We start from the raw sequence: 17451 nt of genomic DNA, 5'->3' as shown, positions 1-17451 counted from the left end.
TCCTGTGGCCTACTACCTGCAGCAGCTCAATGTTACGGTCCATACAAGAGTTCTTCTTTTGGATTGGGTGGAAGAAAAGACCACATTATTCCATGTATTTTGAAGGGAAGGAAGAGGAGTGATGATTACCTCACAAGTTTGTTCCGAATGAAATTTTTCTAGGTTATACTTGGCAGGCTCTGTGTTATTTTGTAGCAGCTGAATAATATTTGGAAAGTGTACTTTAGGAAACAGCGGCGTACAAATGTTTTGAAGGCCTGCAACATGGTCTGATTCTGTTCATGGTTCTGATAAACCCCGTGGGTATTACCGTTTACAAGACCATGGGGTAGTTTAAGTAATTCTCTGGATATTAAACCAATAGATTGTAATAAAATGGAATTTGCCTCAATACTTTCAGTTGGTCCTTCAGCCAAAATAAATAAAGACAATGATCTTTCCAATTTAGAATAAATTCACTTCACCAACAAAAAATAAACTGCTAAAAAAATACATAAATCATTATTATAATTGATGGGTGTTCTGCAATTGGATTTTTGGTGTTTTGGGAACTCATTCATAACCGAAAGAAGAACTTACAGCTCGTTTCGATGAATGTAAGAATTGTTAGAAGGGCATTAGAACACATTTGGCTTTTATGTATCCAGCCTGGTGCTTCGACGTATCCCAACTGCTGGATTGAAGCTCTGAAGATCAGATTGGTAGCACACAAAGTTCGGATTCATCTAAAACTAGAGCGGAAAAGAAGGTTTGTCCAGGGGCTCTCTGTTCCACAGTCCTTAAATCAGTTCCCGATACTTGTGCTTTGATGTCATACAACCTCATTGTCCAATTTCTTCTACAATGTAATTCTGAAAAGAAACTACATTCTTTTTGTCTTTAAAGCAGAAGAATTCCGATGAAATCTTTCATCATTTTTTATAGCGGGCCTTTGGACTGAGAAATTTTATACGATTGATCGGATTAGCTTTATGATCAGCAAGAACTTTTTCTCCAATCAAAACAACCGTTCTGGTGTAATCAAGCCATGTTTTCCATCAGATGAACACCTAATTAAATTTATGATGAATTAGCCCAATAAAAACATGAATCAAGAATCCACAGATACGATGCGATTTCCGAGTCATAATTTAAATCAGATAAAAAATGTTATCCGTCATTCATCAAATTCCAACTTATTTCGCAATGTTGTACAGGAGGGTAATAAAAGTAACAATAAAGCTGAAAGAAGACACACAGGTTACCAAACAGAAGATTTATTGATTTATAATTAAAAATTCAAGGTAAAAAAAATAAAATACATTTAAAAATATTTTTATTCCTTCGAACGTCAGAAGGGGCCTTTTTAGGATTAAATTTCTGCGTACTAGACAAATTAAAAATTTACATTTTTCCAGCCACGGACCTAATTATTAGCTTCAGTGTCGTTTCCTTTCTAACCACTTTCTGAAGCAATGTTATTTGAGTCTCTCCAGAAGGAATATTAGTAGGAGCACACGAACGGGTCTGATTAAGTATTTAGTGCCCCTTGCAACAAAATTGTTACCCTTTTATTTTTTGTTATGGCTAGAACCGTTTCTTTGAGTTCTAGCGGTATTTTCTATTATATTGTATTTGTCAGCTTAGGCTATAAAGTGAAAGTTTTTTTCCCTTTTGTCCAAGATGTGCGTTAATGGCTCGACCTCCTGTTGAGACAGCTTTACTGTAGCCAGGGAAACATCAAGTTCACAGAGAGGATGCTGGGTTTGGCTGGAGGCCATATTTCAGACGCTTAACCCCACTTTGTAAGGAGTTACTTTGACCCAGCATCATGCTATAAAGCAGTCCCCGGCTGGGGATGTCATAAACCATCTTGGGTTTTACTTACTTTCTTTTTTGTAAAATTTTAAAGGGACAGCCTCATAAAAAAATGCATATTTGAGTGCATTACAATTAAAGTACTTGCCTTAGGGAGAAGCTGCAGACACAGAGCTGTAGCTTCCCTCCCCCTCTGTGGTCAGAAGGCTGTTGCCACTGATAGGTTGCTTTCCACGCATGCACCAAGCCAACGCAGGAGCTGACTGGCAGTAAGTTTTGGGCGCCGGTGTCAAAATTTGTTTTCATGTTAATTTTCATGAAAAAAAGAAAATCGAAATTTGTCCCTCTCTGTCTTTGCAAAATGTATCCAACATTTTCGTTTTCGGAAATCCAATTCGTCCGTCCAGTTGCCATGGAAACAAGAAATAAACGGATAGAAGAAGATGAATTTAAATGACGAGATTCTCCTCTTAATGTAGTTAACATAACGTCTGTGCCAATAAACGAATGAATGAACATTTTGTTATTGCGCACATTCGTTTTCTGTTTCATTCGTTCGTTCGTTTTTGCGGATGAATGGAGGAAAATGTAAAATTTGGTCTGAAAACCCATACGTACGAAAACAAATGCACAAGTCTAATAAGTATATCACATGGCAGAATCAAGGAGGACACCTTACAAAATTTAAAGGGACCTCTCAGCTATCATTTGCGTTGAAGTCCACATGCGCTGCAGCCCCCCACATAATAGCTGGAGTGTCTCTTTAAATCTATGGTTTTTAGTAGTGATTATATAGTATCTTAGAGTTATATGCAAACATTTCCCAAACTAGGGACAAGTTAATGAGAAAAAAAAGGTTCTTTATAAATAAATGTTATTTTACAGTTATTTCATTGCGGATTATTACAAAACTGGATTCCGCTGCACTGAGATTAGCAAACTGTGGCCGCCCCTAGGGTTAGACCAATGTAGGGGCGATAAGTAAAAACATGAAGTCAAAAAGTCAGTCGCTCCGATGTTGTGAAATAATACCAGATGTTACCAGCTAACGCCAAATATGTTCTTTAAATTGAATTTGCGCTTGGGGTGTAATAAGGGGAACTCGGTAGGGGGCAAGGAGTAAAATAATGTAATAATTAATGTGTTAATTATGCGGAATTAGGATCAGATGTTATTCTGAATTTCTAGCGAAACAGAATCATTGAGCTGCACGATATATATTATTATTATTATTATTATTATTATTATTATTACTACCAAAAAGCTTTGAATGCTGGAGAAGGTTTTAACGTTTAAAGAACCAGAGGGCAGGTGGCAAAGGTGAAATAGGTTAACTCTTTCAGTTGCATTTAAACACAGCTGGCAAAGATTTCATAGGACCCAACGTTAAGGCAAAGTTAAGTCTCCTCTATCGTTACAATTCATTGTAGTGTAGAAAGCGAGCAAACACTTTTGTTGCCATTTTGGGCTGCATAAAGGTGCTTTCGTTGGTTAGTCCTTGTAGCACGTGGCCCCCAAACTTAAGCTTGGTGAATAAGGATAATAATCATTCTCAATTTTTTATAAGGGAATTAGTGAAAAGGAAACCCCTAATCTGACCATACATCATGTTTTGATCCATACATTCCTCATCAGATTGTGTAGGGAGACAAAAGCAGCTGACAGGCTCGTGAAATACGCAAATTGCAGAAATTAACATTGTGAATTTAATGTTATAACAACAATATAAAATATCCGGCGAGAACCCAGAATAAGTTATCAACATGAAACGCAGGATTTTGCTAATTATTTCTATTATTTTTGCTTTGTAAGCATTCACTCACGACATTAACTTAAACATTCCTTTTTTTTTTTTACAATCTCATCTTTTTTTCTCTTTGTTTTTCGCAATAACGTCAAGTTTGGAATGTTTTCTAAGATTTACATTAACAATAAAGCCAGTTCCTCCCAAGCCCTTGGATCAGCGTCGAGTGAAAAGAACTTGTTTCCAAGTGAAATTCGCATTCTGGGGAATAGGGGATTGTGATTCAAGTTTACTCTAGATAAATAATCACTTTTGATGAAGAACACTTCCCTCAAGCTTGCATAGAGAATGGAGCTAATTGAATGTTTGTTACGCAGGACACAGATTAAAGTGAAACATGGGTGACTCTTAACTTGAACCACGTCAGAAGTTATCATTAAGAAAACAGGCGAGGGGTGAAACGCTGATTTGTTTGTGACATGGGAAAGCATCGAGGACATTGGCTTCCCGGGACATGGTGATACAGTGACACGTTACAGAAGGCTCATTTGAGCACTGACATGTCCAGGCGCCGCTTTCTGCTAGTAATCATAATCCAGGTTCTTAGAACATCAGTGTAACTTTGTGTTCCATATTGTTTTCCAACTTGGGAAGAGAGTCTTAAGAAGTTTGTGATTTCTTTAAGCGAACCGGTGTTCAAGGAGTAAGACATGGACTCATGTTCTCTCAGAGGTCCTCTCTTTTTGGATGCAGAAGTGTCTCCTACGCAGTCTGGCCATAGGTTGGACAACCATCTCATGCTAATCTACTCAATCCCACCCCATTGGTTCATACGAGAGAGACAAGCTACATACACGTCTCTCTTTGTTTTATTCTTTTGGAAAGAATTTACATTTGTGTCACCGCATAGCATAATATAATATCTATTTTTTTACATTTTATATTCAGGATGAGGCCAAAGCTGACTGCCGTATGTTAATTCAGCTGTGTTTTTCCTAGTTAACTGTTTTGGCTAAAATCAGGTGGATTTTATGCCAAAATCTTATGCCAAGCATTGAGATGAATTAGTAGCTGTCACAGACAACCAATAATTATAAAGGACTTCATTTTAGTAAAGACATACAGGCATCAGATTGGGTCTATAAGTATAGTAAGTTGCCAAATATCAAAGTTCTTATTTATTCTAAATGGATATTTGAATTTAACGTACATTTTTTTTGGGAGGATCTACAATTTCTCAATTTCTGTTGTTTGGTTTTTAATAAATAACAAGAAACAAATTACTTCTAGGTTTTTAATACCAGCTAACAAGGTCCAGAAGCAAATGGAATGTTATGTTCTTCAGGAAACCAACATAGAATCTGTAGTGGAAATGTGATCTGTGTTTTTCACCCTCTGATTTCAGGGTCATTAAAGCATTTCTGTGCTGCAACCACCAGCTCGACAGAGGAAACATAACAGCCAACTCTGGACAGCTTTGTTGGCCAAAAGAACGTTGATGTCTCCAGCAACCCCGACCAACATGCTTTCATGAAGTAAGAGTCCAGAGGCAAGGCTTTAGCTGCTTATCACTGCCAAAAGTTTGTGCAAGTTATTACGTTCCTAAGGACATTTCTTTTCATAGTTCAGCAATCCATGCTTTCCGCCCCATTTTGTTATTTTGCGTTTTTTTACTTTTGATATTTGACATGATGGAAAATTGCCTTCATCGGGTCATGTCTGTCCAGGTTTGACATTGATGCTAGATGGATCCTTTGGAGCAGATCGTGAGGTTTAAGACAACTTGCACCTACTTTGTTTCATTCTTAAAGTCTGGCCTGAGAACTTTTGGGTGTGTAAGACTCTATCCTGTAGTTACAGTCTCATAATATCATTATTTGGTACAAGGATTACCTTGTTGCAGGTAAAATCACAGTATATTCACCTAATATTAATTAATCTATTAACAAAATAATAATATAGATATTATAATAGATTGTCAATCATCTGTCAGAAGCTTCATTATTCTTCTTGGCTATTATTTCGTAGTCACAGAATTGACTTTTTCCGGGTCGTCGGAAACTCAAGGCGGTGGCCAAAACAATCTACCTGGATCCTAAATTGTACATAGAGTAGCCAGGCTCTCCATAAAGTCATCTTCACACAATGATTTCCAGTTCAGAGGATCTCTGGCATGTCCTACAGGATTGGGATATGTTCCCTTCCCCCCTTCTGTACTTCTGCTTGTCTGCCTGCATTAACAAATCATCTGCAGATGTTACTTACATAAGCCAGCAAACATAATCCAAAAAGGTTAAGGACTGTATACAACCTCATCATAGCAAAGTAGAAACAGTGTTACATTTCCATCGACCCACCCAGAAACTCTTATGTACGAAACCATCAATTTTTTATAAATTCCAAATTTCTCCTGATTTTTGGAAAGTGTTCCATTAACTGATATATTTACTGAATTTAACAGTTTGTGTGCAATGAGCATCAGTTGTGTGTTAATGGATGATAACGGGTACCATGAAGAACCTCAATCTTCCTAAATGAATTCTGATCGGCTTCTATAAGACAAGGATATTTTAGCTTAATATTTCGAATGCTCACAGGAGAGGCTCTTGATCATGTTGGGTCAATCCTGTTTTTTGCACATTGGGGAACTTTAAGTTTTCTCTTTTTTTCAACAATTTGTACTTTTATTAGAGATTTATTGTATAATTCCTGGTGTTTGTAAGGAGTATCAGACCTTCCTTGATTAATATGCACAACATGTGTTAATGTATGGTGTGAGCATGACTGTGTGTGTGTGTTAGTATTTTGTATTAGCATGTGTGTGGGTGACAGGGTATAATATTATTGCGAGAAATGCTGCACCCAGACGCCACTAACCATAGGCTTGCCCCTGTTCTCATAAGGTATTTTATGGGAGGATCTTAAGGCACATTAAATATTGCATTTATACCAAAAGACAGTATGGGCCCATGATGTGTTTCAGGGGCCAGTGATAAACAGTCAATTACGGAAACAAGTTTTGTGGACGGATATGTTATTCTTGAAGGTTCTCTGCCTTAAAAATAGGATTGGTCTCTGCACGGCTCTAACTTTATGTGTTTGCTGTGGTCTCCAGCCTGCTTTCCCTTAGCCCCGCAGCTGTGCAATAAGCTTCAAATAATCCCTCGCCTGGGGTGTTTTTTTTTAAAGTCTTGCCTGTTACCTAGACTCACTTTCAGGTTTGATTTTTCCATATGTCAGAGAACAGCTGAAAAATCCATCTCCTTTTTTTTTCTATTTGTAGAGTGGACGGAAAAAAAATGCCATGGAGTCATGGATTTAAAGGGACCCTACCATTTAAATGTCCATGCATTAAGATCCAATATACCCACCACCCACCCACACACACCAGACGCCCTTTAAATTGCTATTTATTTTCAGATGTGTTCCTTCTCCAGTAGTGTCCCCAGATAAAGAGACATCTGGCCCATGTGCACTTATTATATTACACATAATGTCCAGTGGCTGATTTCCTGCTACTTTACCGCCCCTTTAAGTTGTCAAATTATTTATTTCATGGACCTTTCCAAACGTGCGTCAGAAAACCTCATTTGGATCAGAATAAAATGTGCGTGTTTGGCGAATACCTAGAAAGTTCCTTCTTAAGCATGCAGACAATCTGGCCTGGCTTCAGCCCGGTTATTCCACAAGCTGTGGGGTTTTTTTCTTTCTCCCGTAGCAGTTAACCAATACCAGCGTTGTGCCGTGGCCTGCAGAGGCCTTTGCTGTGTTACCATGTTACAACGTAAACACACATCGAAATAGCAAATGGTCTGGCAGCTGACAGCCCAGCGAAGGCTCCCTCGCTGCAATGCATAGCACATTCCCGGCCGGCAGCTACACACAGCACAGTCTGCCGTTGTCAAGGTGACTCAATAAAAGTATCAATGATGCGTCAGGCTTCGGTGTCGAAACCCAAAGAGTCTGACGTACACATGGCTTAAGCCTTAGGGTCAAATTTACTTGAGTGTCAACTGCGGCGCGAAGAGTAGTTTCTAAAGAGGGAAGATCCTCAGAAATCTCAGATGATTCGCAAGTTTGGGGGAATTCATATTGCTGGCTACATCCATTAATATTCCCTCTTTAGTGCTTTCTTTCTACCGCGTGGAAACTCCCATGGAAAAATCCTGTTTATGCAGTTGGGTTTCTGTGGCCATTAGTACGTTGTGACATTTACAACTTGTGCAACATTTCAGGAAACGCGATAGGACAAGAAAACAAAACGCTTTGCCTGCTGTGGTAGGTATCTATGACCTTCTAAGAGTTAACGCAGAAGGAGGTGAGTTTGGAAGGTTTCTGCGGTAACTCCCCCAAAGATACATTTTCACTTTTAGCCTAGTTATAAGCGGCTCTGACTGGACAGGAAGACCCCAGGTCTTCCCATGTAATTGTAGGCTCCGGATAAGTTTGATGAAAATGTGACATGCCTCCAACACATACACCTACTGCATGGCATATAAGGAGTTAACTATATATTATAAAGGGACAGCGCTTACGTTCTTGGAGGAGAAATTTGCTGGGTTTCACCTTCCATACTTAATTAAAGGTAATGATTCTGTGCTTTACTTCCAAGTAAATGGTTTTGTAGAACAAAGCCTTCAACATACAGATCAAGGGAGCGACATAAAATGTCAGCGGATGGAAGAATCTGTAGGCACCGAGTGGAAACTATTTCATGCTCATAAAAACATGGGGCAATATATGAGCCGGGGTACAGAGACATTCAATCTCTGACTCTTCAGTTGCTGTGGACTACAACTTCCTACAATGCTTTGCAAGACTCTTGAAAGATAAGTTGAAATGCTGTATGGGAAAACAAGAAAATGCAAGAATTTCAGCACATTTCCACATTTCATATCCATGTTAGCATCAATCTCACTCAATTTAAGTTATATTACCCTTTACAGGTGAACTTGTCTGACCAGACTCGACTCGACTGCAATCTTATAGACTCACATACTAACATACTGTGACTTTACATTTTGCAAGTTACAGGTGAGGGTATGCAAGTTCAATGTGAACACATGTCCTCACTGCAAGTTCAATGTGAACACATGTCCTCACCTGAAACTTGCAAAAGTGTTAATGCACTTGCAAATGCGCTAGCTGGCATGCACTCACATCTCCTGCATGTGATGTTATGCGAGTTAGCTTTAGTGAATTTGTGAGTCAGAGTTCTGTTAGGCCTAATGGCTCTAATCTCTCTGCAAGTTCTTCATTGCTAAGGTCCGTCAGGAGGAACACCTTAGCTGAGGGTATGCCTACAGTATCAGACTCACATGTCAGAGCCAATGAGACCTAAAGCAATGCAGCCAAACCAGATTCCTCCTCAGAACAGGTCATCGAGGGGGTAACATGCTAAGTTAAGCCATTGGAAAAATCATCCGCTAATGCTGAAGTTTCTTTTCCACAGACTTGAATAGAGTGGCTTTCCTCACATGCTGTGCGCAAGTTCTGGGCCGTAGCGCAGCTGAGTATACCTTCCATGTGACCGGATCCACATAACATGTGAATAATTGTGGGGATGACACATCCGAGGAGAAGCTTCTTGTGCTAGCAGTCGGAGAGACAAGGCATTTGCTTACAAACAAGAAACGTTTCCTCTAGGAACAGCCAGCGAGTATGAGAGGGCTGTCATTCCAATGTGGCATTCCACCATTCTGGCTTGGCTCCACACCCCGGAAATAATGTCTCTTTTCCTGCGGCACACTTTAAATTTCATTTATAAAAGCTACGCATACTCATCTGTCAAGAGTAAAACCAGGACACATGCTTTTCCAAGCGGGCAGAAACCCCTGCAGGAATGTCATTTAACCAGATTGATTTAGAAGACACTCTTTGCCATTTTTAACCCTTTAAAAAGTAACCGTTCCAATCCTAAACTAAATTAAAAGCTAATTTGTTGAAACTTTCTATAGCTACTTACTTTTTTTAGAATCAGTGTATTTTGGGAGATATTTTATTTAAAATAAGAAACTATTTTAACAATTTTCTATCTGCAACTTATCTGACCTCCTTGGTTGGACTTGGTTGGACCAATCAACAGCAATCAGCAACTTAGCAATAGATGAGAGATAACTTAAGGGGGGGGGGGTTAGTCGTGCACATCCTGAGAAGTTAAGGTTGGCCAAAACATTTTTTTTATCGAAAAGGTAATGAACTTCTTATAAAAAGTAGATCCCTCAAATGTATTTAATGAAATAATTAACAGGTGGGGGGAGTCTACCATTATGAACCATTTTTTTTATTTTTAATTCTGCCTTTTTTTAATAATATTTGGATGACTGTTAAACTGTTGCACACTAATTGTTAGGACATTAATTTGAAACGCTCTCCTCTTTATTTCCGGAATTCTTGTTCTAAGCGCGTTTTATGGTTCAGATGGGAAGTCGTGGTTCTATTAAACCGACGTCTGTTTATTGTTTGAAACGGGTTGATTGAAAACTCGTAGAGAGTGATGTTTTGCGTCGGATAGAAAGTGTATCATTTTATGGATCTTCTGCCCATTTGAACTTTTTCCCGTGAAGTCTGGATTTTAGCCCACGTTATGAGAACTGCAGGTATATCGTTGATCCTTGGAGAAATCTGATAGCAATCATGGATTCAACAAGAGATTCTCTCCCCCCATTTTGGAGCAAAATTTGCTTTTGATTCTTTTGTATCAAATTCAGCAACATGGTGTGTGAATAGCTTGAACTTGATGGACATACCTGTATGTCTTGTTTTAATCTTAAATACAATGTAACTATAGCTATGTATTTGTGATACGTAGTCACAGTGGGTGGTGGATAAGTGAAACAGCCCCTTAGCAGAGGTGGTAGAGGGTAATACACTGAGGGTATTAAACATGCATGGGATAGACATACGGCTCCTGAATCTAAGACGAGACCAACAACTGATTAAGGTTTGAATCGTTACAGCAGGAGAAACGGGCGACTAGACGGGGGGCGAATTCTGTTTCGATATACGCATTGGCACTGACACTCTAATAGCTGTAGGACAGGTTTATGCTGGAGGTTGATGGTCCGTTTCCCATTTCTCCAATTCTGCTGGTTGTTTCAGTTCTCCCACCCATACGTATGTGAGGGTTCATAAAGCAATGTGACGACTTGCAGCCTTTAAATGTATTCATGTTCAGGAATGGGAGGGTCAGGGCTATTGACATAAACCGGTATCCTGCTGCCTATTATTTCCTGAAAATCCTGGCATTCCACCAAAACCCCAGCATGACAGGTGGATGGAGTTCACAAGGAAATAATGTCATGGGTGAGTTTTCCAGGAAAGCAGCTCAATGCGTTCATAAGATAGGACCCTAAACCCTGAAACGGATCGGGCTGCAGGGTTCCCTTAACTAATACATTCAGAAACCAAGAAAATCATAAAATGTCTGGGTTATTTGATGCATACGATGAGTGTTCCCTTTAAATTATCAGTTATGCCCATTTGCAAATACGTGGAGGGATTCTGCCTCCTATCTCCTTGGCTTGCAGAAGGTACTTTTGGCCGAACACAGCTCCTGTTTGCCGCTGAGCATGAGTATTACCTTGCTGCTTGCCAGCTCCAGCGCTGGCTCATGTGAGAGTTCCAGGGGTCCAACAAAAACCCTCACTCGCATAATCAAAAAGTACGCCGATTGACTTTAATGAGAGTGCTTTCCTGCCGTTGATTGGCTGCTTCGAGCATGAGACCAGGACCACAGAAGGGATTGTGCACTGTGGCTCTGGAGCTGCAGCTTCTCCCAAAGGTAAGTATCATTCTTCCGTCTATAGGTGAAAAATGCGTAATAAACCCTGGAATTAACCCTGGAAGAACGTTCATCTCACATGCATGCTGAAGACCCCTTCCATAGAGCATCAACTGCTAACCCTGATAGATTTGGTCTACTTGGATACTTTAGGGGTCTTTAGAAATATTTACAGGGACATTTTTTCTAGCAAAAGAGATCAATTAAGTTTAATGATGATTGCCCCACATATAGAATGGCTTCTTCTGGGTATGATCCAGCGTTGTTAATGTGAGCTAACAAACCGGTCACCTGTTTCAACCAGTTTTTTAAATACTGAATTGTTAATGACTTTTCTCATAAAATCCTTTCGACCCACTTACACAACGAAGGGTCCAGAATACATGGTTTTTAAATCATTGCCGCAACACATTGTAAAGATTTTATTTTTTATTGCAGAGATTAGAACACTTTTATTTCAAATAAAATGTACAATAAACATTGCGTTCTAACCTTCATTATTGTCGCAATAAAGCTATGTTTGCAGGGAAGGTTCAGGCTGTCTCTAAACTTTTATAGACGTTCATAGAAACTGCATTTTAAGAACGGTTTAACAATAATTACAATATATTAGAATGGTGTGAAGGTGATAGCTCCACAATAAGTTTCTTAGGCAGACATCGTACCTGATTTAAGTATCAGTTAAAGTATAATAATATAATATAATATAGTATTTATAAGCCATATAGTTTTTTTTTTTTTATTTAAAATGCTTTAGAATTATTACCAACCTTAAGGAACCTTTATCAAGACAGAATAAAGAGGTTTTGGACTTAGAATACCCAACATGACAAGACTAAGGTCCTAAACTGGGACAGTCCCACCAAGCCTTGGACAGTTGGAAGGTATGGATCCCACTGCAATGTGTTTCTGCTCAATTCACCCTTTTTTTCAGTTGTATTCCCTTGCCGAGTAATGGTCTCTGCTTAAGTGCTGGTTCCTTATTAATCACAATAGCTGGGAACGATGCTGGCAGAGCTCTCAGGAAGGGAGAGACAGACTATTGTGAAAGCTCCACAACTCCCACTGAGCCTCTCCTAACTCGAAGGGGCCACTTGGTGGTCTGAATGCCCTTTGTACATAAGCAGGAAGACATTCCCAACTTAAAAAGCAACATTAGGATTTTCCGTTGAAAGGTGCAATCCCATACAGCAACATGTTTCACATCAGAGCTGCCGCGAAGCCTCGTAACAAACTGCCCTTATTTGTGCAAATAAAAAAAATTATTAGGGCTGTATTTTCCGAGAGCATTCAGCCATGTAGCAATATCTTCATGGCAAGGGCATTCTGTACGTTCTTATGAACGTAGATGTGTGATATTAAATCAGTGATGTAAAAGCTACCGCTGGCCAACAAAGGACTGCAAGATCGACGCCACTGGGAAGAAGTCTCTCAACTTTGTCATCGGTCAGCAGTGGGTTACTTTTGGCAGCTTTTGGAGTTGCTTTAGAATTTGACCGGCTTTCAGCTTTCATTCTCAATTTTTATTTTTTTTTAAAAGCGTTACTTTTAAGATCAGGACAGTCTGCAGCTATTAGCAGGATGCTCCAACTGAGGTCAAGAACTTGTAGAGGAAACAGTATCAAGAAGTAATGTAATAGTACATTTAATGATGATGTCACAGGAAGACAGCCATACTGAGCTTCAACTGATGAGTCAGGTGTGTAGTTAAGCAAGGGCCAAATCAGAGCTTGTAGAAGAAATTCAACTTAGATACCCCAGAAAGTAAAATTTTCCTTCTTAAGCAGGGACTTTGCTCCACGTCTGGCTCCCTTCCAATTAGCTGAATAATTGGAAGTACTTTCACTCTACCCTGTTCCCCCCCTCAACAGCTTCCCAGGCCCCCCAAGAAAAGACACACTTGAAGAGGTTAAACGCAACAAAGTAACAACTGCTAAGAACACAAAGCCAGCGAGGAGAAATTCCATTCCGTGTCCAACGTCACCAGTGACCAACGTACATCGACAACGGCTGGAGGCCATAGAATGCAAACAGCTGTAAAAGCCCCAACCCTGTAAGAAATCCGTCAAAACAACCCCGTCACCTCTCCGGCCAACAGATAACCAGGAATTCCTTCCCTCCACCTGTTCAATTATTTATTACGCTCTCCTAATAAACATAGCTTTGCAGCGAGTTCCAATCCCTGGCCACCTGCAGCTCTGAAAGGGTTTATTGTCACTCACGCAAAGGCTTTATGTTGTAAGGGGACACCCTAATATTTTTAATGACCTTAAGCAAAGTGATTGATATTAGATACTGGTGTCAGGTGTTCCCAGTGACGCAATATGTTCTCCCAGTAGCAGGAATGCTTCCTGTTGTGATTAAGCTGGAGCTATGAATCTGAGAAAATGTGTTGTCAAGTCTTCTCTGATGCAAGAGATTTTATTATAGTGACTGGAAACAGGAGTGTGGCAACACAAACACTGGCTTTAAATACAACCTACCTCCCCTCCTCCCCACCGCGCTCACTCATATAGATTGCGCTATTTAAATCCTCGGCTTGAGCAGAGTTCACGGATTACGCCGTGAATCTTGGATTCTCCATCTGCTACGCGAGTTCCTTCCAAAAAAATCCCCAGGATTGACTTCGAGAAGGATCTTTAACCCGACGCATTCTCCTTCCTATTGATTACGTTGTCCACGTCAATGAACTCCACACAACATGCACCATGAAAGTTGACAAATTCCATCCTGGGAAATGTTGGGTTAGGGTGCTTTGAAATCAGTTCTAGAAATGTTTTTGGAGACAACATCGAAAGGATACGTTCTAAACTTCTAATGCTGGAACTGTTCTAAGATACAATGTGTCATTAGGGGGTTGTTGGGTCATTAGGTAGACCTATGTTGTTGGGATTCAAACCGGTTTGCTTGTTTACATGTTAAGTAAGGTAACAAGATGTCTCCTACAAGAGAGGGCACATAAAACCAACCACTCAATGCATTTCGGCCAAGATTCGCCTCCAGCCCTGTGGTCTGTATTTCCAATAACCGGTTTCTATAATATTGGCTTTTCCCAAAATGAAGACACCCAGCATTTTTGCAGGGGGTTATTGAAAAATGGTCTCAATCTAAAAAAGGGTTAATTATCCTTAAAAGGGGGCTTCATATCACAGATCACTAGGGTAACCTGCGCATATCAGAGTCATCTGAAAATTGGATGCAATTGTTCTCCTGAACAAGCCATGGGCCGGTGAGAGCTTCCTCTAAAGCAGCAGGGTTCAGCTTTGTTTATAGGGAAAGTTTGCAGCTATCACACATCAAATTACCTGCAATCCAATGCAATTCGCTTTATGAGTTATGTTTTTTGCGATCTACGGCCATGCGTCTGCAGGAACAGATTTGGCCGCGATTCGGCTCTGGCAGATCGGTGCCATCTGCTCGTTCAATGTCAGCTTCTTAACGATAATAGAGGGGAAAAAAGTAATTTATTAATAACTCTTTCTGGGGTCAAAAAAATTAATCAGACATCTTAGCAGCACTAATATTTTTTTTTTAATAAAATGTGTATTTTAGTACAAAAACAGACCAGAAAGTGCTTGGTTTGACGTTAATTTACAAATACAAATTTACAAATAGCGATCTAAATAAACAGTGATTATTATAATTGTAATAGTAATAGTAAAAAAAAGATCTACAAGTACCACCAATGACATTCACCGTAGCACAGTCAACAAGCTGAAACAGCCACTGATTGGCTAATTCCCAACTGAAGCTTTTTATGCCCATTGATGAATTCTTGGACTGTAATACAATGGAATTTTTTAGCCGACTTTTTAACCACTCAAGAGCCATACTTGTTCATTCTGGTGTGGTTCTAGAGGGTTAAACCACTTGACTAGTCAACAATAATCCAATTACACAAATTCTGCATGGGGCAAGGAGTTTCATTCCAATGAATTGATTCTAGAATGTCCAATTAGACAGCAATACATTTTTTACACTGTAATTATAATGGAAACTCTCAGGGAAAGTTTTTAGTTAACATTACAGAATTGAAAAAAAAACAAAAACACAGAATTAGCTTTTTTTTATAATTAATTTAAATAATGTCTTTTTGATCCAGTATTACTGCCACGTCCGAGGTTCTGAAAGCTTATATAACTTCATTTTTTTATTTTCTGCCAATTAAAGGCATCAACTTAATCTACAGACTTCAGGTCTATAAAACGGCAATCTGATTTCACTCGTTTTTATCATTCCATTCCAAGGGAGATGCAAAATATCTCCAGGTAAGTCACTGAAAATGTATACCTGTTCTCAGGTAGGATTATATTTATAATTAGGTGCTTTAGAGCATCTAAAGCAGATGCTTGGGTGGCACCAGTTCCAACCTGGACCATACCATGTCTCCCTCTGAAACAAATGAGGGGGGGGGCAAGGATTTACCATCTGCAGGTGGTAATAAATTCTTAATTTTATAATTATTATTTCATGGTTAAGAAAATCTTAATTTGGAGATTTTTATTTGCTAAATTTCTCTAATTCAAAGAGCCAAAAATAAAAAGTCTAGAAATTTCTAATTTACTACGATCATTTCTTTAGATCTGAACTGCGTCACAGTGAATCAGTCACATAAAAAGGGTTTGGAGCAGGCATATAAAGTGGATATTAATAATTATTATTAATAGATTCTATATGAAAATTCATAGGAAACATCTAACATTTTTGGCTACTGACACTTAGTGATGTCTGCATATGGTGCTCAACTTGGACATTACAAAAGGGGGGCAAGCAATTATATATATATATATAGATAGATAATTTTACAAGATCATGAGATCAGGAAAGCAACCAAAGAAACTGGTGCATTTTCATAAATCCCTCCGTTTATCCCGGTACGAGGGCGTCTTCATCGGTTTTAATCCGTGTACGTAGAGGATTTCTAAAGCCTTTGGCTGGTAACGTTTTTGAGATGGGAGTTCAATGTTCATTTTGCTCTATTGTTCTTAAGCAAGTAGGCTCCTTTGGTTTGCCACCAATGCCGTTTGGCTCTCTCTCCTCTTTGCCCTCTTTTTCCGTTGTCGGACCTTCCAGCACAGCGCGCTCGAACATACCAAAAGAAGTCCAGACGACAGAAGAACCAGTCCGAACACAGAGATGATGGACCCGTGAGAGTTAAAACTGTATGCCACCGCGGTGACCACCACTCCCGCGATCAGTATAACCACTCCGAACGGGATGGTACAGCGGTAACATGAGAGCTCCGCTCCCCCAGTTGCCGCGGTCAGCTGCGTTTCGTTGAGTCTCGGAATGGCCGTTATCACATAGTCATTGTTGGCTTTTTCGATCATTATGGGTTCCGACCCCTTAGGGGATGCCAAATGGTCTTTTATTGGTTGCTCCATCGTCTTACAACAAAGAGGAACTCAAAGAAATCTTCAGACAACTTCCATGTTCAGCCGAAATGTTCTGAACCTGAGTAACGAAAAATACATAAGGGTTAATCCACAGGAGTGATTAAAACGCAACATTATTTACAGCTTTCTCGGATATGGATCTTTAGTCAAGGAGGAACTATTATTCGGGATCCTAATTCTTAAACCATTATATTTTCTGTTGCCCCCGTGTGCCGGAGTCACCATCTTGCTGCTCCATCACATGGTTTAAATCGCTGCCCTAGCCTAAGATATTTGTGATAATAGCTTTACAGAGGACCTGCGCGCCCGTAAACAACCCATTAACGCTAGAGACCCGTGTAAACAATGCAGGTAGGGTCAACTTCCTGCTTGGGCTGAACGGAGGATTCTAATACACTCTGCACTGAGGGATCATGGGAAACGGAGGAACATTTACATTAAATAGCTAAGCCAGTTGGATATTAGCGCCGGAAAATATACATTTAATTAATTAAAAAATTTAGGAAAAAAAATATTAACACCATGTGGGATTAAATTATACTTTTTTTTTTATTTTTAATTATGCTTTTTTTACATTTTTTTTAAAGAAATATAAAATTAAGTAAATGTAAAATCAAAACCCATAATACACTGATGGATTTATAGATCTCATGAGGATCCCCTCGGCTAGATTATCTGATAATGTACTTCTTGACATGAAGCCTTTAGTGGATTCGAAGACCGTTGAACGC

General features: G+C 39.4%; 1 protein-coding gene across 1 annotated transcript; it reads right to left on the bottom strand.

Moving 5' to 3' along the window:
• Window positions 1-16309: 16309 nt before the first annotated feature.
• On the bottom strand, window positions 16310-16708 carry LOC149281974 (transmembrane protein 100-like). Its single transcript, XM_089498857.1, has one exon. It carries the CDS (start codon window positions 16706-16708, stop codon window positions 16310-16312), a length of 399 nt encoding a protein of 132 aa, XP_089354983.1.
• Between the last annotated feature and the right edge of the window lie 743 nt (window positions 16709-17451).

This window comes from Sceloporus occidentalis, unplaced genomic scaffold, assembly GCF_023333645.1.
Source record: "Sceloporus occidentalis isolate IW3139 unplaced genomic scaffold, rSceOcc1.0.p SCAF_126, whole genome shotgun sequence".
Taxonomy (NCBI): Eukaryota; Metazoa; Chordata; class Lepidosauria; order Squamata; family Phrynosomatidae; genus Sceloporus; species Sceloporus occidentalis.
Note: the sequence above shows the minus strand (reverse complement) of the source record. Positions and strands in the feature narration are given on the sequence as shown.

Bases quoted from the DNA above. Each gene is read 5' to 3' on its own strand.
- LOC149281974 (XM_089498857.1), bottom strand. From the start codon at position 16,708: ATGGAGCAACCAATAAAAGACCATTTGGCATCCCCTAAGGGGTCGGAA.